We start from the raw sequence: 24,903 nt of genomic DNA on the forward strand, positions 1-24,903 counted from the left end.
TGATCCGATATATCAGCTGCCCCTCTATAAATGTGTATGTCCTGAAGCCTACTGATCAACCTTTTATCCACCAATACATAATCTAGCAAACTACTTTCATTACATGCTATATCATACCTTGTATATTTATTTATCCTCTTTTTCATAAAATATATATTACTTATTACCAAACCTCTTTCTACACATAGCTTAGTTAAAGGCTCCCCATTTTCATTTACCCCTGACACCCCAAATTTACCTACTACTCCCTCCACAACATTTTTACCCACTTCAGGATTGAAATCCCCAAAAATAATAATTTTTTTTAATTTTTCAACAAGTCGGCCGTCTCCTACCGAGGCAGGGTGACCCAAAAAAGAAAGAAAATCCCCAAAAAGAAAATACTGTCATCATCATTCAACACTTTCACCACACTCACACATTATCACTGCTTTTGCAGAGGTGCTCAGAATACAACAGTTTAGAAGCATTTACGTATAAAGATACACAACATATCCCTCCAAACTGCCAATATCCCTAACCCCTCCTTTAAAGTGCAGGCAATATTGTATTTCCCATTTCCAGGACTCAAGTCCGGCTATATAAAAACCGGTTTCCCTGAATCCCTTCACTAAATATTACCCTGCTCATACTCCAACACCATTCGTCTCCATTCACTCCTATCTAACACGCTCATGCATGCTTGCTGGAAGTCCAAGCCCCTCGCCCACATAACCTCCTTTACCCCCTCCCTCCAACCTTTTTGAGGACGACCCCTCCCTGCCTTCCTTTCCCTACAGATTTATATGCTCTCCATGTCATTCTATTTTGATCCATTCTCTCTAAATGACCAGACCATCTCAACAACCCCTCTTCAGCCGTCTGACTAATACTTTTATTAACTCCACACCTTCTCCTAATTTCCACACTCCAAATTTTCTGCATAATATTCACACCACACATTGTCCTTAGACAGGACATCACTGCCTCCTCGCTGCGACATTTACAACCCAAGCTTCACAACCATATAAGAGTGTTGGTACTACTATACTTTTATACATTCCCTTCTTTGCCTCCATAGATAACGTTTTTTGTCTCCACAAGTACCTCAACGCACCACTCACCTTTTTTCCTTCATCAATTCTATGATTAACCTCATCCTTCATAAATCCATCCGCTGACATGTCGATTCCCAAATATCTGAAAACATTCACTTCTTCCGTACTACTCCTCCCCAATTTGATATCCAACTTTTCTTTATCTAAATCATTTGATACCCTCATCACCTTACTCTTTTCTATGTTCACTTTCAACTTTCTACCTTTACACACACTCCCGAACTCATCCACTAACCTTTGCAATAATAATAATACGTAATAATAATAGCTTTATAAGGCAAGTTACTTCAAAATGTGAATGATGTACTAATAGAAAATGTATGATTTTTCAGGCTTTGTGTAAACTACCATCTTACTTGAAGATGCCTCACCTGGAGGTGAGTCAGGAGTACCGTGATAATTTCATCAAAGCTCGCAATACATTCCTGCACCAGCTGGTATTCGACCCCATCCAGCGCATTCTTCGCCCTCTTAATGACTACCCTGAGGGCATGGATGCTGTAGATTATCCTTATGCAGGGAAATTTGTTGGGCATGAGAGAGCTTTACAAATAGCACTGGGCAATGTTAATGTTCAGACTGGAGAAGTGGCTGATAACTTCTCTCCAGAGACTTACAAGGTATGTATATATTTCAAGCTGTTTTTTGCATCCAGGATTAATATTTTGTAATACTGTAGTATTTAAGACTTAGGTATATTCTTTATAGAAACTTTTTTAAGTACAGTACTATAAGATCTCTTTTTTCTCTTTTCCAACAAAGTAGGGAGACCCAATGGACATTTACTTTATTTAACTTTCAGTTTCATAATGTGTCGATAGAAAGGAGCTCTTAAGGTTAACTTGTAAATGGTAAAAGTGGGCATGTATGGGAATTCAGCTTAATTTTATACTGTAGGTGTACTGGATATTTAGCACCCATAATGAGAGAAAAGTAATATCATCTGTAGGATATGACAAACCACAGTATAGCTATGCAAGGTGGGACAATTGTCAAGTATTTGTACTGGTATCTAGAGGAAAGCAGAAATTATTGCAGATAAAGATAAGTAGTAAAACATAAGAACGAGCCATTTTAGACATGGAAAGATCTTTAGCAGCTGTAGTGGAATGAATTCTGCATGGGATTCATTACTTGTAAGAGAATAATAGGGGTGTTCCAGAGTATTAGTGCTGGCGTTGGTGGCATCAGCTAATTTTGATGGTACTGGTCTAAAGCTGAGTAGTGGTATCAGTAGGTATTGTAATTTTGATGATATTGGTGAATATCAGGTAATTCTGATAGTATCTTCATCAGTGTCATCCTAAAATTGAGTATCAGTATTGGCAAGATTTTTGGTATCATCCCATGTCCAGAAAATAGTGATTAACTGTCTTTTTATTTATGTTTCAACCACATCTTGCCCAAACTTTCAAGACTAGACTGTACTTGAGCTATACTGCAGCATTAGAATTGTAATAATAACCAAAGAAGGTTATACACTCTCAAAGAAATGTTTGATTTCCAGCCCCCAGAGCCAAAATCATCCAGCTGGAACAAACGGGGAGACCTCTGCTCCAATCATCCCAGCATCTGGACCAAGAATTTCACAAAGATGGGGCCAGTTGTTCCCAGTATAATTAACTCCAATGTACACACAATGAAGGGCAAAGAAGTTACGGTAGTGAATCCTATGTTCAAGAGAAGAAAACTTGGTAGTTATATTTCTATGAATGTTTTGAATGATTTAGCCTTGGTTTTAAATGCATACGTGGAGATTACTACATTACTATTATATTCATGAATGGTGATAAACCGTTTGGTTGTCATTCAGCACTGAATGTTTTGTGTGCTGAATGACCACCAAAGGGTTTAACACCATTCATGACTTTAATAATAATAATGCAGTAAAGTTAATGCATATAAAACCAAATGTGGTAACACTTTAAAGAGATACCCTTGCTAGAAGACATACAGGCTGTATAAAAATTTTCCCCTAACCCATTTTATTTCCTTTTGTCATGAGAGTGCTCCATTGTATCCGTCTTTAACCACTTCTAGGATGGTGTCTACATTTTGTCAGTGGAAACAGAAATTAAAATCCATGGTAGGCAGTTTATGTTTACATTTCTTGGAGAGCTTCAAAGGCTTGAATTCTTGTCCTCTCTGACTAAGAAGCTAATTTCAACTCTTTTTTTTTATAAATTGTGATTTTTATCTACATGTACTTGATTTGAATGATTGTTTACAATCTCAAAAGTTTCTCTGTTCTTGGAAGATAGGATTTTATCTTGGTTATACAGAATAAGAATATGTAATACTTTATAGAGCGTGTTTGCCTGACAAAGTTTGGCTTACCTGCTTCTGTTGTTCAAAGTTAATCATAGTAATGTATCTCTGTACTTTTTTTTATACCTTAGCTCTGTCTCGCCAAATCTTCATATGTATCGAAGGTAAAATAGGGGACTTGAATAAAGTTAAAACGTTCATTATCATTCACACCAAGCGCTATCTTGCCAGAAGTGTGCTGACATCCCAATTCAGATGGCCCTCCGGCTGCAACATTCTCACCCCCTCCTTTGGAGTGTAGGCACTACTCCTCCCACCTTCAAGACTAGTCCATCTAACCAGTTTCCTCTGATTCCATTCATAAATATTACCTTGTTCATACCCCAACAGTATGTCAAACATTATAAAGCCATTTGTCTCCATGCACTCCCATGAATCATGCTCACTTAAGCCTGCTGGTTGCTCAAGCCCTTAGCATTCAAAACCTGCTTTACCCTCTCCTAGGTGTTTTAACAAAATTCCTTGGAAATATTTCATACTTTCCTTGAGACCAAGCAATGCCACTAGTCTTTCTTTGAATAATAACTTAAAAACAATGTATTTCTTTGATATTTCTGACATGGTAATATTTAAATTGAACTAGCACTTATTAGTGAGATACAGTATGTGGCTGTAGATATATTCTATTCAAAATCCTACTTTTAAAAAATTATCTACAGCCTTATTTCTTCAGTCCTATTTGTACACATGTCCACAGAGGTTTGCTTTTGCTTAAGGAATTTTTTTTTTTTCATCAAACCAGCCATATCCCACCAAGGCAGGGTGGCTCAAAAAGAAAAACAAAAGTTTCTCTTTTTAAATTTAGTAATTTATACAGGAGAAGGGGTTACTAGCTCCTTGCTCCCGGCATTTTAGTCGCCTCTTACGACACGCATGGCTTACGGAGGAAGAATTCTGTTCCACTTCCCCATGGAGGTTAAGGAAATTTATTCATTGAAAATCTAGAAAGCTCATGAGAGATTATGTTAACATTTCTTTCGCCTAACATTCTGGATTTAAGCCGAAGTTTGGAGGGTCATCGTAATTGTGGCGTCTGCATACTTCTGGCAGGACAACTGTTGAGTGATGGTAAATGTGCTGCTTTTTTGTGAGGAAGGGGGAGGGTCATCTTGGTGAGAAATGATTAACATGGTAAACAAAGGAAGACTGAGACCCCCAGAGGATAAAATTACCATGAATTTCACTACCATGGACTTTCATACAATACAATAAAATAGTAATGATTCCCTTACTTGAAGCACTATATAGGAAAGGTAAGTTATCACTTGTTCACTGTAACCTTATGATGTTCGGTTGTACTACCATGTAATTTATATTTGTTTATTTTATTTTAGAACCGGAAGTGGTTGATGATGATCTAACGGAAGGAGAGCTCCACGACTTGTATTCTCATCCAGAAAAACGTAAAAGGACAGAAGTCACTCCAGATGATGACAGTCTTCATGATGACAGTGGTAACTACACAGGCCTTGGCCAGCTGTCTGATTCACTTGACATGGATGAAAATGCAAATACAAGTCCTCCTATTACTTCTGTTGAAAAAAACAGAAAATCTTCTGTGGAAATGCAGTGTGTGTCATCACCTGACCAATCTTCTGTGGAAATGCAGTATGTGTCGTCACCTGACCAACTCAAATCCAGAAACCCATTTGCAAAATCCAAATCTGTTTCTAAAATGCAAGTCTCTTCAGGTGGACAGTTTAGTGCTCTAAAGAAATTCAGCAAAATACAAAGGACTGTGGTGGATCAAAACATCATAGTCCACAGCAGGTTAGGATATATGAAATTTTTGAGCTTGCTTTTAACTACAGTACTGATTACTGATGTACAGTATATATCTGGCATAACAAGTAAACAAAATTCAGGTTTATACCTTTTTATGTTTGTTGAAATAGGATGCTATAATAAGATTTGTTGAAGTTTTAATTACAATCTAAAGGAGGGGTTTGGGATATTTGCTATTTAGAGTGACATTTAAAGTGTCATATCTGCATGCCTCTGGCAAAATAGTGATAGTGTGAATCATGTTGAAAGTTTTTCTTTTTTGAGTCACCCTACCTCAGTGGGAAACAGCTGTGTGGGAATCTAGATGAAGAATAAGCAGGTAATATAACCCGAGTTTGACAGCATTAGTTACATGTTCACATTATAGAGAGAGCAAGGCTTGGCAGCATGGCTAGGCACCTCAGGCATCAATGGACACCCAGCCTAACTATTGTCCTCCTACAGTTACCAGTTTAAATGCCAAAAGCATAAAAGCCTTGCTGGAAAACTTTGGGCTTGTTCTTTTTCCTGAATATTATACAGTATGTAGATTCTTTGAGCATATGTAGTTTGTTCCAAGGATTGCAGTCTGTACCACGTTCATTTTTTTTTTTTTTAAGTCGGCCATCTCCCACCGAGGCATGGTGACCCAAAAAGAAAGAAAATTCCCCCAAAAAAATACTTTCATCATCATTCAACACTTTCAAGCACACTCACACATAATCACTGTTTTTGCAGAGGTGCACAGAATACAACAGTTTAAAAGCATGTACATATAAAGATACACAACATATCCCTCCAAACTACCAATATCCCAAACCCCTCCTTTAAAGTACAGGCATTGTACTTCCCATTTCCAGGACTCGCATCCAGCTATATAAAAATAATTGGTTTCTCTGAATCCCTTCACTAAATATTACCCTGCTCACACTCCAACAACTCGTCAGGTCCCAAATACCATTTGTCTCCATTCACTCCTATCTAACACACTCACGCACACTTGCTGGAAGTCCAAGCCCCTCGCCCACAAAACCTCCTTTACCCCCTCCCTCCAACCTTTTCGAGGACGACCCGTACCACGCCTTCCTTCCCCTACAGATTTATACGCTCTCCATGTCATTCTACTTTGATCCATTCTCTCTAAATGACCAAACCACCTCAACAACCCCTCTTCAGCCCTCTGACTAATACTTTTAATAACTTAAGGCCTGGTCACAGACCGGGCATCGGGGGCATTGACCCCCAGAACTCTCTCCAGGTAAACTCCAGGTAAACATCTCATAATTTCCACACTCCGAATTTTCTGCATAATATTTACACCACACATTGCCATTAGATAGGACATCTCCACTGCCTCCAGCCGCTGCAGCATTTACAACCCAAGCTTCACACTGATATAAGAGTGTTGGTACTACTATACTTTCATATATTCCCTTCTTTACCTCCATAGATAATGTTTTTTGTCTCCACATATACCTCAACAACCACTCGCCTTTTTTCCTTCATCAGTTCTATGATTAACCTCATCCTTCATAAATCCATCCACTGACACATCAACTCCCAAATATCTGAAAAGAGGAAAATGGCAACAACAACTAAGAGGGAGGGAAAAGTGTATAAACTAAGGGAGGAGGAAGTTCGGGTGAGATATAAGCAGCTATTGGCAGAAAGGTGGGCTGGTGCAAGTATAAGTAGTGATGGGGGGGGGGTGTTGAAGAGGGTTGGAATAGTTTTAAAAATGCAGTATTAGAATGTTCGGCAGAAGTTTGAGGTTATAGGAGGGTGGGTGCAGGAGGAAAGAGGAGTGATTGGTGGAATGATGAAGTAAAGGGTGTGATAAAAGAGAAAAAGTTAGATTATGAGAGGTTTTTACAAAGCAGAAGTGTTATAAGAAGAGTAGAGTATATGGAGAGTAAAAGAAAGGTGAAGAGAGTGGTGAGAGAGTGCAAAAGGAGAGCAGATGATAAAGTGGGAGAGGCACTATCAGGAAATTTTAATGAAAAGAAGAAAAAATTTTGGAGCGAGTTAAACAAGTTAAGAAAGCCAAGGGAACGAATGGATTTATCAGTTAAAAACAGAATAAGGGAGTTGTAGATGGGGAGGTGGAGGTTTTGGGTAGATGGCGAGAATATTTTGAGGAACTTTTAAATGTCGACGAAGAAAGGGAGGCGGTAATTTCATGCACTGGCCAGAGAGGTATACCATCTTTTAGGAGGGAAGAAGAACAGGATATGAGTGTGGGGGAGGTGCGTGAGGTATTACGTAGAATGAAGGGGTAAAGCAGCTGGAACTGATGGGATCATGACAGAAATGTTAAAAGCAGGGGGGAATATAGTGTTGGAGTGGTATTTTTGTTTAATAAATGTATGAAAGAGGGGAAGGTACCTAGGGATTGGCAGAGAGCATGTATAGTCAATTTATATAAAGAGAACGGGGACAAAAGAGATTGTAAAAGTTATAGTGGAATAAGTTTACTGAGTATACCAGGAAAAGTGTACAGTAGGGTTATAATTGAAAGAATTAGAGGTAAGACAGAATGTTGGATTGCGGATGAGCAAGGAGGTTTTAGAGTGGGTAGGGGATGTGTAGATCAAGTGTTTACATTGAAGCATATATGGGAACAGTATTTAGATAAAGGTATGGAAGTTTTTATTGCATTTATGGAATTAGAAAAGGCATATGATAGAGTGGATAGGGCAGCAATGTTGCAGATGTTGCAAGTATATGGAATAGGTGGTAAGTTACTAAATGCTGTAAAGAGTTTTATGAGGATAGTGAGGCTCAGGTTAGGGTGTGTAGAAGAGAGGGAGACTACTTCCCGGTAAAAGTAGGTCTTAGACAGGGATGTGTAATGTCACCATGGTTGTTTAATATGTTTATAGAGGGGGGTTGTAAAAGAAGTAAATGCTAGGGTGTTCGGGAGAGGGGTGGGATTAAATTATGGGGAATCTAATACAAAATGGGAATTGACACAGTTGCTTTTTGCTGATTATACTGTGCTTATGGGAGATTCTAAAGAAAAATTGCAAAGGTTAATAATGGACGAGTTTGGGAGAGTGTGTAAAGGTAGAAAGTTAAAAGAGAGCATAGAAAAGAGTAAGATGATGATGGTATCAAATGATTTAGATAAAGAAAAATTGGATATCAAATTGGGGAGGAGTATGGAAGAAGTGAATGTTTTCAATTACTTGAGAGTTGACGTGTTGGCGGATGGATTTATGAAGGATGAGGTTAATCAATGAATTGATGAGGGATAAAAGGTGAGTGGTGCATTGAGATATATGTGGAGACAAAAAATGTTATCTATGGAGGCAAAGAAGGGAATGTATGAAAGTATAGTAGTACCAACACTCTTATATAGATGTGAAGCTTGGGTTGTGAATGCTGCAGCGAGGTGGTGGTTGGAGGCAGTGGAGATGTCCTGTCTAAGGGCAATGTGTGGTGTAAATATGCAGAATATTCGGAGTGTGGAAATTAGGAGAAGGTGTGGAGTTAATAAAAATATTAGTCAGAGGGCTGAAGAAGGGTTGTTGAGGTGGTTTGGTCATATAGAGAGAATGGATCACAGTAGAATGACTTGGAGAGCGTTTGAATCTGTAGGGGAAGGAAGGCGGGGTAGGGGTCATCCTTAAAAAGGTTGGAAGGAAGGGGTAAGGGAGGTTTTGTGGTCGAGGGGGCTTGGACTTCCAGCAGGCGTGCGTGAGCATGTTCGATAGGAGTGAATGGAGACGAATGGTATTTGGGATCTGACGATCTGTTTGAGTGTGAGCAGGGTAATATTTAGCAAAGGGATTCAGGGAAACCGGTTATTTTTATATAGCCGGACTTGAGTCCTGGAAATGGGAAGTACAATGCCTGCACTCTCAAGGAGGGGTTCGGGATATTGGCAGTTTGGAGGGATATGTTGTGTATCTTTATACGTACAGTATATGCTTCTAAACTGTTGTGTTCTGAGCACCTCTGCAAAAACAGTGATTATGTGTGAGTGAGGTGAAAGTGTTGAATGATGAAAGTATTTTCTTTTGGGGGATTTTCTTTATTTTTGGATCACCCTGCCTCGGTGGGAGACAGCCGACCTGTTAAAAAAAAAGAAAAAAAAAATTAACTACTTCCATACTCCTCCTCCCCAATTTGATACTCAATTTTTCTTTATCTAAATCATTTGATACCCTCATCACCTTACTCTTTTCTATGTTCACTTTCAACTTTCTACCTTTACACACACGTCCAAACTCGTCCACTAACCTTTGCAGTTTTTCTTTCAGCAAAAAGTAACTTTGTCAGTTCCCATTTTGTATTAGATTCCCCATAATTTAATCCCACCCCTCTCCTGAACACCCTAGCATTTACTTCTTTTACAGCCCCATCTATAAATATATAAAACAACCATGGTGAAATTACACATCCCTGTCTAAGACCTACTTTTACTGGGAAGTAATCTGCCTCTCTTCTACACACCCTAACCTGAGCCTCACTATCCTCATAAAAACTCTTTACAGTATTTAGTATATTACCACCTATTCCGTATACTTGCAACATCTGCCACATTGCTCCCCTATCCACTCTATCATATGCCTTTTCTAAATCCATAAATGCAGTAAAATCTTGCCTACCTTTATCTAAATACTGTTCACATATATGCTTGAACGTAAACACTTGATCTACACATATACCCACTCTAAAACCTCCTTGCTCATCTGCAATCCTACATTCTGTCCTACCTCTAATTCTTTCAATAATAACCCTACTACACTTTTCCTGGTATACTCAGTAAACTTATTCCACTATAATTTTTACAGTCTCTTTTGTCCCCCTTCCCTTTATATAAAGGGACTATACATGCTCTCCTCCAATTCCTAGGTACCTTCCCTCTTTCATACATTTATTAAACAAAAATACCAACTACTCCAACACTATATCCCCCCCTGCTTTTAACATTTCTGTCATTATCCCGTCAGTTCCAGCTGCTTTACCCCCTTTCATTCTACGTAATGCCTCATGCACTTCCCCCACCCTCACATCCTGCTCTTCACTCCTAAAAGATGGTATACCTCCCTGGCCAGTGCATGAAATTATCGCATCCCTTTCTTCGTCGACATTTAAAAGTTCCTCAAAATATTCTCGCCATCTACCACGTTCATATTGTATACAATAATACACTACACCTACCATCCGACTTACGACCAAGTTCGGTTTTGAGAAACCGGTCGTAAGTCGAACTTTACTACTGAATATCAACAAAACATTTTTGTAATGACTTTATTTTTTGTTTTATTTTGGTATTTCATGTTTTACTTTACTTTTTATGCTGTTAGTACTGCATTTTATACTGTAAGGTTTAGGATAAACACTGTGTACAACACAAATAGTTGTTTATTTCCCAGAAATTTGGCATAAAAAACACGGTCGTAAATCGAGTGGTCGTAAGTCAAGCAGGTCGTAAGTCGGATGGTAGGTGTATTATATTCCAAAATCTCAAAAATTAGTAAAATAAAATTTTATATTCAGAATCATCGGGAGCAAGGGGCTAGTAACCCCTTCTCCTGTATATATTACTAAATGTAAAAGGAGAAACTTTCATTTTTTCTTTTGGGCCACCCCGCCCCGGTGGGATACGGCCAGTGTGTTGAAAGAAAGAAAGATTCAGAATCATCATCAACGTTCTGAATTTTCCAAACATAGAATGATTTCCATGAGCTTCATTAGAATTTCTCTTTCAGAAAGTTCTGCGTAAGAAAATAAAATTGTTCAAATCGGAGTTTGGAGAGATGATTTTTTACTAAAATTGTAGTTATACAACTGATTACTGCGTGTATCAAGCTTTATTGATAAAAAAAAATTGAGAATCTTTGTGAAATAACGATTTTTTTATTCAGTATACCAGAATAGCTTTACAGTTAATTAAATTGGTAATTATAAATATATTTGGGGAGTAATAATAATGATAATAATAGTTTCTTTGAACAGAGATGTATTATTATTAATGATAATAGGTTCACAAGAAAATATAATTGTGTAATTAACTGTATTGTATTTTCAGATATTTTGCATCTTCTGATATTAAGACAACACCTTTAAGCCATGCCAGTCCACCAGTTATTAATAATACTCTAACAGAAGAGTTATCAGAACCAGAAAGTCAGAGAGACAATGAAGAAGTGCCTGGCAATAGGTTGGAAATTAAATTTGAAACCAGTCCATCTAAATTAATAAAAACTCCTTTATCTCCTGTCCAGACTAACACTCCACCATCAAAACCTAGTAAGACTTTTATTTGGGGAAAGTTGTCTGATATGTTTGCCCGCACTAAGGAGAAAACCATAAAAATTGAGAATAGTGCAGCAACAAAGAACACTTTCAAGCCTGTAACCCAACCAGAAGATAAAATAGTATGCAAGGAGAATACTTTTGCTTCATGTGGAAACTCTGAGAGTGAGGAATTGTCATTATCGCTAAAGAGTCATGTGCCGGAAATATCATTTTGCAGTGACGCAGATTCACTGGATAGTGCTTTTGACTCCACAACTTCATCCTTGCCCTCAGCATCTCAAAAGAGTCAAGTGTCTGAACATAAATTTTGCAGTGACATTGATTCTTTGGATAATTTTGATTTAACATCATCCTTGCCTTTAGTGCCAGAAGAAACTGAGACAACTCCAACGCTGACCAGTCCTGTGGTATGTGTTATCAGTGAAACTTCAAAATATTGTGACTGTTGCCTCTAATACTGTTTGTTTAAGAATACAGTGGACCCCCGCTTAACGATCACCTCCCAATGTGACCAATTATGTAAGTGTATTTATGTAAGTGAGTTTGTACGTGTATGTTTGGGGGTCTGAAATGGACTAATCTACTTCACAATATTCCTTATGGGAACAAATTCGGTCAGTACTGGCACCTGAACATACTTCTGGATTGAAAAAATATCGTTAACCGGGGGTCCACTGTATATCTCCATATATTCTACATCTTTGTTTACAAAATGTAAAATACCCTTCATTGATCCTTTAAAAACTATCATTTTTCATACTGTTTAATGGTACCACATTGTTTAAGTCATTCACTGTATGTTGAGGAATATTATGTTTAAGAGGTAAAGTGGTACACTACTTACATCCGTTTTCCTGTATGAATTTACAGAAAAAATAATTTGATGAGGGTATTTGTTTCAGAGCCCATAGCATACATGGCATTTCGAGCAGAACCAGAGCTACCATATTTTCTGGCATATAAGGCATGCCTTTTTTTCCACAAAATGTCCTGGTAAATCACCCTGCACTTTATATGCTCAAGGTCAGGGTCAAGGGTAGGCTATAAGGGTAATTAGCCCTTGACTATGATTACTGATTTACCATTATGATACTTTTGTCATGCTCCTTATATGCCAGAAAATATGGTAATACTGTATGGGGCTTTGCAAGCTCATGTATAGTGTAATGCTTATACCTATTGCATATAAATTTGTGAGATAATTTCTTTAAGTGTTAATTTTATTTTTATTTTTATTATCACACCGGCCGATTCCCACCAAGGCAGGGTGGCCCGAAAAAGAAAAACTTTCACCATCATTCACTCCATCACTGTCTTGCCAGAAGGGTGCTTTACACTACAGTTTTTAAACTGCAACATTAACACCCCTCCTTCAGAGTGCAGGCACTGTACTTCCCATCTCCAGGACTCAAGTCCGGCCTGCCGGTTTCCCTGAATCCCTTCATAAATGTTACTTTGCTCACACTCCAACAGCACGTCAAGTATTAAAAACCATTTGTCTCCATTCACTCCTATTAAACACGCTCACGCATGCCTGCTGGAAGTCCAAGCCCCTCGCACACAAAACCTCCTTTACCCCCTCCCTCCAACCCTTCCTAGGCCGACCCCTACCCCGCCTTCCTTCCACTACAGACTGATACACTCTTGAAGTCATTCTGTTTCGCTCCATTCTCTCTACATGTCCGAACCACCTCAACAACCCTTCCTCAGCCCTCTGGACAACAGTTTTGGTAATCCCGCACCTCCTCCTAACTTCCAAACTACGAATTCTCTGCATTATATTCACACCACACATTGCCCTCAGACATGACATCTCCACTGCCTCCAGCCTTCTCCTCGCTGCAACATTCATCACCCACGCTTCACACCCATATAAGAGCGTTGGTAAAACTATACTCTCATACATTCCCCTCTTTGCCTCCAAGGACAAAGTTAATATAAGCAGTAAAGAAGTTCTGAGAAATTTACAATTACTGTACAATTCATAAGACTGTAATTGAATACTAGTATGAGATTGATAATTTATATTAATCGCATTAATATTGTCTTGAATAATTATTAGGGAAAAATTGCACTTTAACAATGAATAGGATATTAGTAATGTGCAGCATTTGCAGACCTGAAATTGATAAGTATGAAGACACTGATAGAATTAAATTTATTTACTTGCGACTTTAAGTACAGAATAACCAAGTTTCTTCGAGGAATACTGTAGTACTTTGTATTTTGATGAGAGAATTCTTTCAGGAAACTAAGCATTAAGGACTACTGAATATGGGATAGCTGCAGAATATAGGGTAGATATGGGGTATAGCAAAATCAGTAAAAGCTTAGATGTGTAGTTTTTATACTGGAGTGTTAATAGTCTCACCAGTAAAACATGAAATTGTTATTATTTTCACAAAAAGCACGTATATATACTCAAAAATTCTAGCAGCTTCAAATCAAGCGGGAGAAAGCTGGTACTCCTACGAGAGAATGGATCTGTGTGGTTAGTGTGCGCAGTCTAAAAAAAATCCTGCAGCACGCAGTGCATAATGAGAAAAAAAAAAACTCTGACCGTGTTTTTGGATTAAAATGCCGCCAACTTTGAGGTGTATTTTTGTATAGTATTTATTTTTGTATTCTCGTTTTCTTGGTGTCATTTGATAGAATGGAAGACATGTTATAGAAATAGAGATGATTTTGATTGGTTTCACTATGAAAAGGACCTTGAAATGGAGCTCAAATTAGCGGAAAAATGTTAGATTTTTGCCAATGTTAAAGAGTAAACAAATGACATCATTGTCCAATAAATGTCCAACTAGCCTTTCTAATATGCAGTCATGAATGGGTTGACATTAGTTATATAATTATTACAATAATGCAGTAGTCTGCATAACAGTAAATCTTCTATTTTTTGTGTGAATAAAAATTCAAAATAGAAAGCAAGAGTAATATAAGAGGGGCCTAGAGACATGACTGATGAACAGAGAAAATGTTATTTTAGTGCCAGGAATGTCTGCATTGTTCATTCTGTACCCTATTTTGAAATTGGCATATTTTTTAATTTGCGTGAAATTGGCCAAATTGCCAATTTCTGACCACTTTATTGGGTAGTTGAAATTGGTAAATGGGCAGTTTCTTGTACTCAATCAATAGAAGAAATGGAATTCTAAAGAAAGAGCTATGAGTTTGGTCAACTGGAACACTGGAATTGGCTGAATATAAGGCTGAAAGTGGGTGAAATCGCCGATGCATAAATATTGCCGAGATCACTAACCTCGCGAGAGCGTAATTCCGTAATTTTTTTTTTTTCTCTCCTCAAATATTTTGCGACACTGAGACACACTCTAGGGTTGGGGGACTGTGACAGCCAAAGGGTTAAGACAGACACACGAAAGGTGGTTTCATGTGCTAAAGAGGGAAGCTCTTGTTAGTTCAGAGTCAGTCTTAGTTCAGTAAAAGTTGAAATTGTTGTTTTGTGTTATGTTAATTGCACTTTAAAGGAGGGGCTTGGGATATTGACAGGTTGGAAAGATATGTTATATATCTTTATACGTACATTTGATTCTAAACTGTTGTATCTGGGCACCTCTGCAAAAACAGTGATTATGTATGAGTGAGGTGAAAGTGTTGAGTGATGATGAAAGTTTTTTTTTCTTTTTGGGGATTTTCTTTCTTTTTGGGTCACCCTGCCTTGGTGGGAGATGGCCAACTTGTTGAAAAAAATATATATATATATATATATATATATATATATACAGTGGACCCCCGCATAACGATTACCTCCGAATGCGACCAATTGTATTTATGTAAGTGCATTTGTACGTGTATGTTTGGGGGTCTGAAATGGACTAATCTACTTCACAATATTTCTTATGGGAACAAATTCGGTCAGTACTGGCACCTGAACATACTTCTTGAGTGAAAAAATATCGTTAACCGGGGGTCCACTGTATATATATGTAATCCTAGGTAGTAGGTTGGTAGACAGCAACCACCCAGGGAGGTACTACCGTCCTGCCAAGTGAGTGTAAAATGAAAGCCTGTAATTGTTTTACATGATGGTAGGATTGCTGGTGTCCTTTTTTCTGTCTCATAAACATGCAAGATTTCAGGTATGTCTTGCTACTTCTACTTACACTTAGGTCACACTACACATACATGTACAAGCATATATATACACACACAGTTTTGGGTTTTCTTCTATTTTCTTTCTAGTTCTTGTTCTTGTTTATTTCCTCTTACCTCCATGGGGAAGTGGAACAGAATTCTTCCTCCGTAAGCCATGCGTGTTGTAAGAGGCGACTAAAATGCCGGGAGCAAGAGGCTAGTAACCCCTTCTCCTGTATATATAACTAAATGTAAAAGGAGAAACTTTTGTTTTTCCTTTTGGGCCACCCTGCCTCGGTGGGATACGGCTGGTGTGTTGAAAGAAAGAAATATGTAATCCTAGGTAGTAGGTTGGTAGACAGCAACCACCCAGGGAGGTACTACCGTCCTGCCAAGTGAGTGTAAAATGAAAGCCTGTAATTGTTTTACATGATGGTAGGATTGCTGGTGTCCTTTTTTCTGTCTCATAAACATGCAAGATTTCAGGTATGTCTTGCTACTTCTACTTACACTTAAGTCACACTACACATACATGTACAAGCGTATATATACACACATACCCCTCTGGGTTTTCTGCTATTTTCTTTCTAGTTCTTGTTTAATTCCTCTTATCTCCATGGGGAAGTGGAACAGAATTCTTCCTCCGTAAGCCATGCGTGTTGTAAGAGGCGACTAAAATGCCGGGAGCAAGGGGTTAGTAACCCCTTCTCCTGTATAAATTACTAAATTTAAAAAAGAGAAACTTTTGTTTTTCTTTTTGGGCCACCCTGCCTCGGTGGGATACGGCCGGTTTGTTGAAAAAAAAAAATATATATATATATATGTATGTATACCTAGGTAATCCTAGGTAGTAGTTTGGTAAACAGCAACCGCCCAGGGAGGTACTACCGTCCTGCCAAGTGAGTGTACAACGAAAGCCTGTAATTGTTTTACATGATGGTAGGATTGCTGGTGTCCTTTTTTCTGTTTCATAAACATGCAAGATTTCAGGTACATCTTGCTACTACTACTTGCACTTAGGTCACACTACACATACATGTACAAGCATATATTTACACACACCCCTCTAGGTTTTCTTCTATTTTCTTTCTAGTTCTTGTTCTTGTTTATTTCCTCTTACCTCCATGGGGAAGTGGAACAGAATTCTTCCTCCGTAAGCCATGCGTGTTGTAAGAGGCGACTAAAATGCCGGGAGCAAGGGGCTAGTAACCCCTTCTCCTGTATATATTACTAAATGTAAAAGGAGAAACTTTCGTTTTTCCTTTTGGGCCACCCTGCCTCTGTGGGATACGGCCGGTGTGTTGAAAGAAAGAAATGTATGTATACCTAGGTAATCCTAGGTAGTAGGTTGGTAAACAGCAACCGCCCAGGGAGGTACCACCGTCCTGCCAAGTGAGTGTACAACGAAAGCCTGTAATTGTTTTACATGATGGTAGGATTGCTGGTGTCTTTTGTCTCTCATAAACATGCAAGATTTCAGGTACGTCTTGCTACTACTACTTGCACTTAAGTCACACTACACATACATGTACAAGCATATATATACACACACCCCTCTAGGTTTTCTTCTATTTTCTTTCTAGTTCTTATTCTTGTTTATTTCCTCTTACCTCCATGGGGAAGTGGAACAGAATTCTTCCTCCATAAGCCATGCGTGTTGTAAGAGGCGACTAAAATGCCAGGAGCAAGGGGCTAGTAACCCCTTCTCCTGTATATATTACTAAATGTAAAAGGAGAAACCTTGGTTTTTATTTTGGGCCACCCTGCCTCGGTGGGATGCAGCCGGTGTGTTGAAAGAGATACCTAGATAGTAGGTTGGTAGACAGCAATCGCCCAGGGAGTTACTACCGTCCTGCCAAGTGAGCATAAAACGGAAACCTGTAATTGTTTTACATGATGGTAGAATTGCTGGTGTTATGGAGGGAGTAGTAGGTAAATTTGGGGTGCAAGGGGTAAATGTAAATGGGGAGCCTTTAATTGAGCTATGTGTAGAAAGAGATTTGGTAATAAGTAATACATATTTTATGAAAAAGAGGATAAATAAATATACAAGGTATGATGTAGCACGTAATGAAAGTAGTTTATTAGATTATGTATTGGTGGATAAAAGGTTGATGGGTAGGCTCCAGGATGTACATGTTTATAGAGGGGCAACTGATATATCGGATCATTATTTAGTTGTAGCTACAGTTAGAGTAAGAGGTAGATGGGAAAAGAGGAAGGTGGCAACAACAAGTAAGAGGGAGGTGAAAGTGTATAAACTAAGGGAGGAGGAAGTTCGGGTGAGATATAAGCGACTATTGGCAGAAAGGTGGGCTAGTGCAAAGATGAGTAGTGGGGGGGGGTTGAAGAGGGTTGGAATAGTTTTAAAAATGCAGTATTAGAATGTGGGGCAGAAGTTTTGTGGTTATAGGAGGGTGGGGGCAGGAGGAAAGAGGAGTGATTGGTGGAATGATGAAGTAAAGGGTGTGATAAAAGAGAAAAAGGTAGCTTATGACAGGTTTTTACAAAGCAGAAGTGTTATAAGAAGAGCAGAGTATATGGAGAGTAAAAGAAAGGTAAAGAGAGTGGTGAGAGAGTGCAAAAGGAGAGCAGATGATAGAGTGGGAGAGGCACTGTCAAGAAATTTTAATGAAAATAAGAAAAAATTTTGGAGTGAGTTAAACAAGTTAAGAAAGTCTAGGGAAAGTATGGATTTGTCAGTTAAAAACAGAGTAGGGGAGTTAGTAGATGGGGAGATGGAGGTATTAGGTAGATGGCGAGAATATTTTGAGGAACTTTTAAATGTTAAGGAAGAAAGAGAGGCAGTAATTTCATGCACTGGTCAGGGAGGTATACCATCTTTTAGGAGTGAAGAAGAGCAGAATGTAAGTGTGGGGGAGGCACGTGAGGCATTACGTAAAATGAAAGGGGGTAAAGCAGCTGGAACTGATGGGATCATGACAGAAATGTTAAAAGCAGGGGGGGATATAGTGTTGGAGTGGTTGGTACTTTTGTTTAATAAATGTATGAAAGAGGGGAAGGTACCTAGGGAGTGGCAGAGAGCATGTATAGTCCCTTTATATAAAGGGAAAGGGGACAAAAGAGACTGTAAAAATTATAGAGGAATAAGCTTACTGAGTATACCAGGAAAAGTGTACGGTAGGGTTATAATTGAAAGAATTAGAGGTAAGACAGAATGTAGGATTGCGGATGAGCAAGGAGGTTTCAGAGTGGGTAGGGGATGTGTAGATCAAGTGTTTACATTGAAGCATATATGTGAACAGTATTTAGATAAAGGTAGGGAAGTTTTTATTGCATTTATGGATTTAGAAAAGGCATATGATAGAGTGGATAGGGGAGCAATGTGGCAGATGTTGCAAGTATATGGAATAGGTGGTAAGTTATTAAATGCTGTAAAGAGTTTTTATGAGGATAGTGAGGCTCAGGTTAGGGTGTGTAGAAGAGAGGGAGACTACTTCCCGGTAAAAGCAGGTCTTAGACAGGGATGTGTAATGTCACCATGGTTGTTTAATATATTTATAGATGGGGTTGTAAAGGAAGTAAATGCTAGGGTGTTCGGGAGAGGGGTGGGATTAAATTTTGGGGAATCAAATTCAAAATGGGAATTGACACAGTTACTTTTTGCTGATGATACTGTGCTTATGGGAGATTCTAAAGAAAAATTGCGAAGGTTAGTGGATGAGTTTGGGAATGTGTGTAAAGGTAGAAAGTTGAAAGTGAACATAGAAAAGAGTAAGGTGATGAGGGTGTCAAATGATTTAGATAAAGAAAAATTGGATATCAAATTGGGGAGGAGGAGTATGGAAGAAGTGAATGTTTTCAGATACTTGGGAGTTGACGTGTCGGCGGATGGATTTATGAAGGATGAGGTTAATCATAGAATTGATGATGGAAAAAAGGTGAGTGGTGCGTTGAGGTATATGTGGAGTCAAAAAACGTTATCTATGCAGGCAAAGAAAGGAATGTATGAAAGTATAGTAGTACCAACACTCTTATATGGGTGTGAAGTTTGGGTGGTAAATGCAGCAGCGAGGAGACGGTTGGAGGCAGTGGAGATGTCCTGTTTAAGGGCAATGTGTGGTGTAAATATTATGCAGAAAATTCGGAGTGTGGAAATTAGGAAAAGGTGTGGAGTTAATAAAAGTATTAGTCAGAGGGCAGAAGAGGGGTTGCTGAGGTGGTTTGGTCATTTAGAGAGAATGGATCAAAGTACAATGACATGGAAAGCATATAAATCTATAGGGGAAGGAAGGTGGGGTAGGGGTCGTCCTCGAAAGGGTTGGAGAGAGGGGGTAAAGGAGGTTTTGTGGGCAAGGGGCTTGGACTTCCAGCAAGCGTGCGTGAGCGTGTTAGATAGGAGTGAATGGAGACGAATGGTACTTGGGACCTGACGATCTGTTGGAGTGTGAGCAGGGTAATATTTAGTGAAGGGATTCAGGGAAACCGGTTATTTTCATATAGTCGGACTTGAGTCCTGGAAATGGGAAGTACAATGCCTGCACTTTAAAGGAGGGGTTTGGGATATTGGCAGTTTGGAGGGATATGTTGTGTATCTTTATATGTGTATGCTTCTAGACTGTTGTATTCTGAGCACCTCTGCAAAAACAGTGATAATGTGCGAGTGTGGTGAAAGTGTTGAATGATGATGAAAGTATTTTCTTTTTGGGGATTTTCTTTCTTTTTTGGGTCACCCTGCCTCGGTGGGAGACGGCCGACTTGTTGAAAAAAAAAAAAAATATTATACAGTGGACCCCCGGTTAACGATTTTAATCCGTGCAAGAGGGCTCATCGTTATGCGAAATAATCGTTATGCGAATCAATTTTCCCCATAAGAAATAATGGAAATAAAATTAATCCGTGCAAGACGCCCAAAAGTATGAAAAAAATTTTTTTTTACCACATGAAATGTTAATTTTAATACACACAAACTGAAAAAGGCATGCACAATTACATGACACTTACTTTTATTGAAGATCTGGTGATGATTGATGGGATGGGAGGAGGGGAGAGCATTATCTTCTTACTGTTTAGAAGGGGAATCCCCTTCCATTAGGACTTGAGGTAGCAAGTCCTTTTCTGGGGTTACTTCCCTTCTTCTTTTAATGCCACTAGGACCAGCTTGAGAGTCACTGGACCTCTGTCGCACAACAAATCTGTCCATAGAGCTCTGTACCTCCCGTTCCTTCAAGACTTTCCTAAAATGGGCCATAACATTGTCATTGAAATAGTCACAAGCACGGCTTGCAACAGCTGTGTCAGGGTGATTTTCATCTATAAAGGTTTGCAGTTCAACCCACTCTGCACACATTTCCTTAATCTTTGAAGTAGGCACAATGGATTCCACAACTGGCATAGGCTTCTCAGGGTTAGCCCCAAACCCTTCAAAATCTTTCTTAATTTCCATACTAATTCCCACCCTTTTTACCACAGGGTTGGCACTAGAAGCTTTCTTGGGGCCCATGGTCACTTATTTTCCACAAACAGCACCGAAAACACTGTAATAATACGAAATATTCCGAGTGTATGCTTGGATGTTACCGCGGAGGCTGGCTGGTAAACAATGGGACGGCCGGCACATGTGAGGGCACATTGGACGCGTCTCGGACGAAAATCGGTATGCGGGTTTTTAATCGGTATGCGGGGCAAAAATTTTGCGATAAAAGTAATCGTTATGCGGAAAAATCGCTATGCGATGCCATCGTTATGCGGGGGTCCACTGTATATATATACACACACCCCTCTGGGTTTTCTTCCATTTTCTTACTAGTTCTTGTTCTTGTTTATTTCCTGTTATCTCCATGGGGAAGTGGATCAGAATTCTTCCTCCGTAAGCCATGAGTGTTGTAAGAGGCGACTAAAGTCCCAGGAGCAAAGGGCTAGTAACCCCTTCTCCTGTATATATTACTAAATGTAAAAGGAGAAACTTTGTTTTTTTTTGGGGGGGGGGGCCACCCTGCCTCAGTGGGATATGGCCGATGTGTTGAAAGAACAAAGAAGATGTATGTATAATCATGGGGGAGTGCTAAACCTGAAGCTAGGGGGTCATACAGCACCTGGGAGAATGGGAGACATTGAGATTCAATCCAGGGATGGAGAGGGCAGGTTGAATTCCTTGGATCAAAACCCCTTCTTTCTCACCGGTACAAAGAACCTCTCTCAGAGAATGAAAACCATGAAAATATGCCATATAATGAAAGATTGTTGTGTCCAAATAAGTTTTCCAACATGTTAGAAAATTAAACTATACAGTATAATATTTTATGTGCATTAATATAAGTTTACTTTGTATGGACAGAGGACTAAGTTGACTTCTTCAAGAAATGATCACAAATGCAGAACTCCAGGACTATTTCGGTCAAACAAGAAGAAGAATAAGAACCAGCTTGGTGTTAAGCAGCTGAGTCTTAAAGATATGTTTGCTTTTAAAAAGTGAGTATTACTCTTGTTAAAAATAATACTGTAGGACTCCTAAGTTGTGCAACTTCTTAGTTTTCCATTGCAGTTTATACAAAAAAGTCTTCATGGATTTATCATTTCTAAAATTTCACTAGTAAATCTATACCAGTTACATTCATAACTTTGCACCACATCTGCTTCCCACCAAGTAAGGATGGGAAAGGGAAAGAAACACATTCCAATTGCTCATTCACTAGCTCTTTTTTCCAGAAATGTGCAGGCATTTTAATTCAAATAACCCACCCATCTTTCAGAGTGTAGGCACTGTACTTTCCATCTTTAGGACTTGAGTCTAGCTAGCTGGTTTTGCAGACTTCCTTGACTGTAAATGGTATGATGATACTTGCAAACTGTGGAAAAAGGACACTTGTGTACAGTGAAGAACATTTAATAAATATTCTGAACTGTACATAAGGGTCCCTTGTTACCATGGTCACATTTGAACAACACATTACATCCCAAAAACCACTTGTCTCCACATGTTTAGATTTAACATATACACGTATGCCTGCTGGATGCTTGAAAACCTCACCCTGCTCCTCTAACTCTTCCTGGATTGTCTCCTTCCTCTCTTTCCAACCTGGATTTACACACCCTCTTAGTTAACCTTATTCTATGTCATCCTTTAAGTGGCCATTCATCTTGGAAACCACCTCTCTGCCCTTTAAATTATACATTTAATAACACCACACCATCTTTTAATTTCTACATTCCTCATTGAGCTCATACATGACATATATACTGCCTTCAACCTCCTGCTTGCTGCATTATTTAATGACCTTACATCACACTAACTCAAGTGTTGACACCAAAACATTCTCTCCTAGATATCTTTCCTTCAAGTCTGATGTCTTATCTTTCATGACCTATATTTTGTTTTTATTCTCATCACTTGCTCTTTTTCTGTGTTAACTTTTAATTTTCTGTGCACCATTTTTCTACTCTAACTTTTGCTACTTCTCTTCAGAATCTCCCAAACGTACTCTTTTGTTAGCATTAAGGAAGAGTAACAAGTCTCACTCCACATCAGATTCAGTCATGACCTATCACCTATCGGCCTGGTCACAGACCGGGCCGCGGGGGCGTTGACCCCCGGAACTCTCTCCAGGTCTCCAGGTAATATATTTACAAGGTGGAAAGCCTGCCAACCCCTGACTTCCATGCACTTTGATGCATGTTTCTCAAGGAACATGTTAAGAGGCCCAGCAATAAGTGATGTATATGCAGGAGGGCATCACCTCTTCCATGGACCAGACATTGTCAGGTGGATTGCACCTCACTTGTCAGGCAAAGTGACTTCGAAATCAAGATAGCTTTAAACCTTCACATGTAGTGTTATTGTCCTAAAGTTCAGCACTTCTTGCCTATTTCCCATATATGTATGGATCACCTTCACTCAGTGCATCTGCCCTATTCAGTATCCATTGGGAATATTGTCAAGTCCCAATGCTTTTTTTTTTATCTAGTTGTCCTGGGAGTTTCATCACCTCCTCCAAAATTGTATATTGTCCAAGTTCAGTTTATCAGTTATACTCCTTGTGTTTTCTGGTACCATTAATGTCTTGCTGAATATTTCTTAAGTTTCTTTTCAGTTCTTCCTATTTAACAGGTAGTAGGTTAATAAAAAGCAGCCATCCCAGATATTACTGTTGTTTAACATTTGAACTCTGGCAGAGTTGCAAGACTTGTCTTTGCTTTGTGACATGTAAAGTGGCAAGTAAATCTTACAGACTTTTAGCATGTTTCTTAATAGCTCTTATTCAGAACATTTCCTTTTCAATTTTGAAGGTATGGTACGAGAAAAGGCCATGGGCGATGATTCCTGGATCCATTAACAGATATTACTCAGTCACCTATTTTCTTTTCCTAATTTCTTACTTCTAGTCACTTTATTACCAGTCAAGTTTTTTGTTACAGGCTGGAATGCTAGAAAAGTGAACCAGCCACTGCCCTCTTCCCCACACTCTTTATGAAAAACATGTACCTTTTTGCTTTTTCTGGTGATCTCAGCTCTGCTGGCAACTTGGGTCTTAGTGTGTGCCTAAAATGCTGTGCATACTTTGTCTTGCAAAATCTATATCACTTGTATCCATTTTATTAGAAATTATTAGTAGTATAAACACCATAGTGACATCACAATTCCATATGTTTAGCTTACATTTACTGGATAATAATCCCCTACTGTCCTACAGTCAAAAGTGACAAATTTAAAAAAATTTTAAGCTTTGATAGAAATACACAAATGAACACATGCCATTTATAATTTTGCACCAAAACTGACTTAGGCAGCCTAACCTAGTCTTACTAAACTAATTTCATTTGATATTCTTTTATTGTACACAGTAAATAATGCAATTTTTTTTCATTAAATTTTGCAGTTTTAGCAAGTTAACATATGCTCTGCTTGTTTGGAAAAATGACAGTTGCTTAAGTCGTGTTTGAAAGTTCAGCTTTATTAAATGTGTATATAATGCCATAACTGAAGGCTCGGGGCAGATCATATGGCCTAGGGCTGAGCACACAGGTATGCTGTTGGTATTTTCTTTTAAGTGCAGTTGGACTCGGAGTTGGATTAAAGTATAAATACTGGGCTCTCTTAGAAACTTATGTTGGCAATATCTTAAGTGCTTGTTGGTTCACTGGTTGATGTTATTTCAGTGGAGCATATTTCAAGTGTTGAAAACCAGTAAATGGCATTCAAGTGTGTTTCCTGCAGTCTCCTTTATATTGCACTGCTTTGTATTGTTTAAATGGAAAAAAAACTGGCATACCTTTTAGTTTTGCCATGTCATGTTTATTTCTTTGAAAAACTGAAAATAAACAAAATGTCTCTTATATACTGTATTAGCATGTAGTTTTCATTCTGTTATATTCTCTTTGAAGAGGGGGA

The 24,903-nt window shown here is 38.7% G+C and overlaps 1 protein-coding gene across 2 annotated transcripts in view; it reads left to right on the forward strand.

Annotated features, from left to right (window-relative positions):
• tos (Exonuclease tos) overlaps nt 1–24,903 on the forward strand; it is a 42,530-nt gene that overhangs the window by 16,238 nt on the left and 1,389 nt on the right. For both annotated transcript variants that reach the window (XM_070087825.1, XM_070087826.1), the window contains 5 exons: nt 1,430–1,717; nt 2,605–2,791; nt 4,760–5,195; nt 11,230–11,866; nt 21,853–21,986. In XM_070087825.1, coding sequence (XP_069943926.1) covers nt 1,430–1,717; nt 2,605–2,791; nt 4,760–5,195; nt 11,230–11,866; nt 21,853–21,986 — 1,682 coding nt within the window. The remainder of the gene's footprint in view (nt 1–1,429; nt 1,718–2,604; nt 2,792–4,759; nt 5,196–11,229; nt 11,867–21,852; nt 21,987–24,903) is intronic.

This window comes from Cherax quadricarinatus, chromosome 23 (assembly GCF_038502225.1).
Source record: "Cherax quadricarinatus isolate ZL_2023a chromosome 23, ASM3850222v1, whole genome shotgun sequence".
NCBI classification, from domain to species: domain Eukaryota; kingdom Metazoa; phylum Arthropoda; class Malacostraca; order Decapoda; family Parastacidae; genus Cherax; species Cherax quadricarinatus.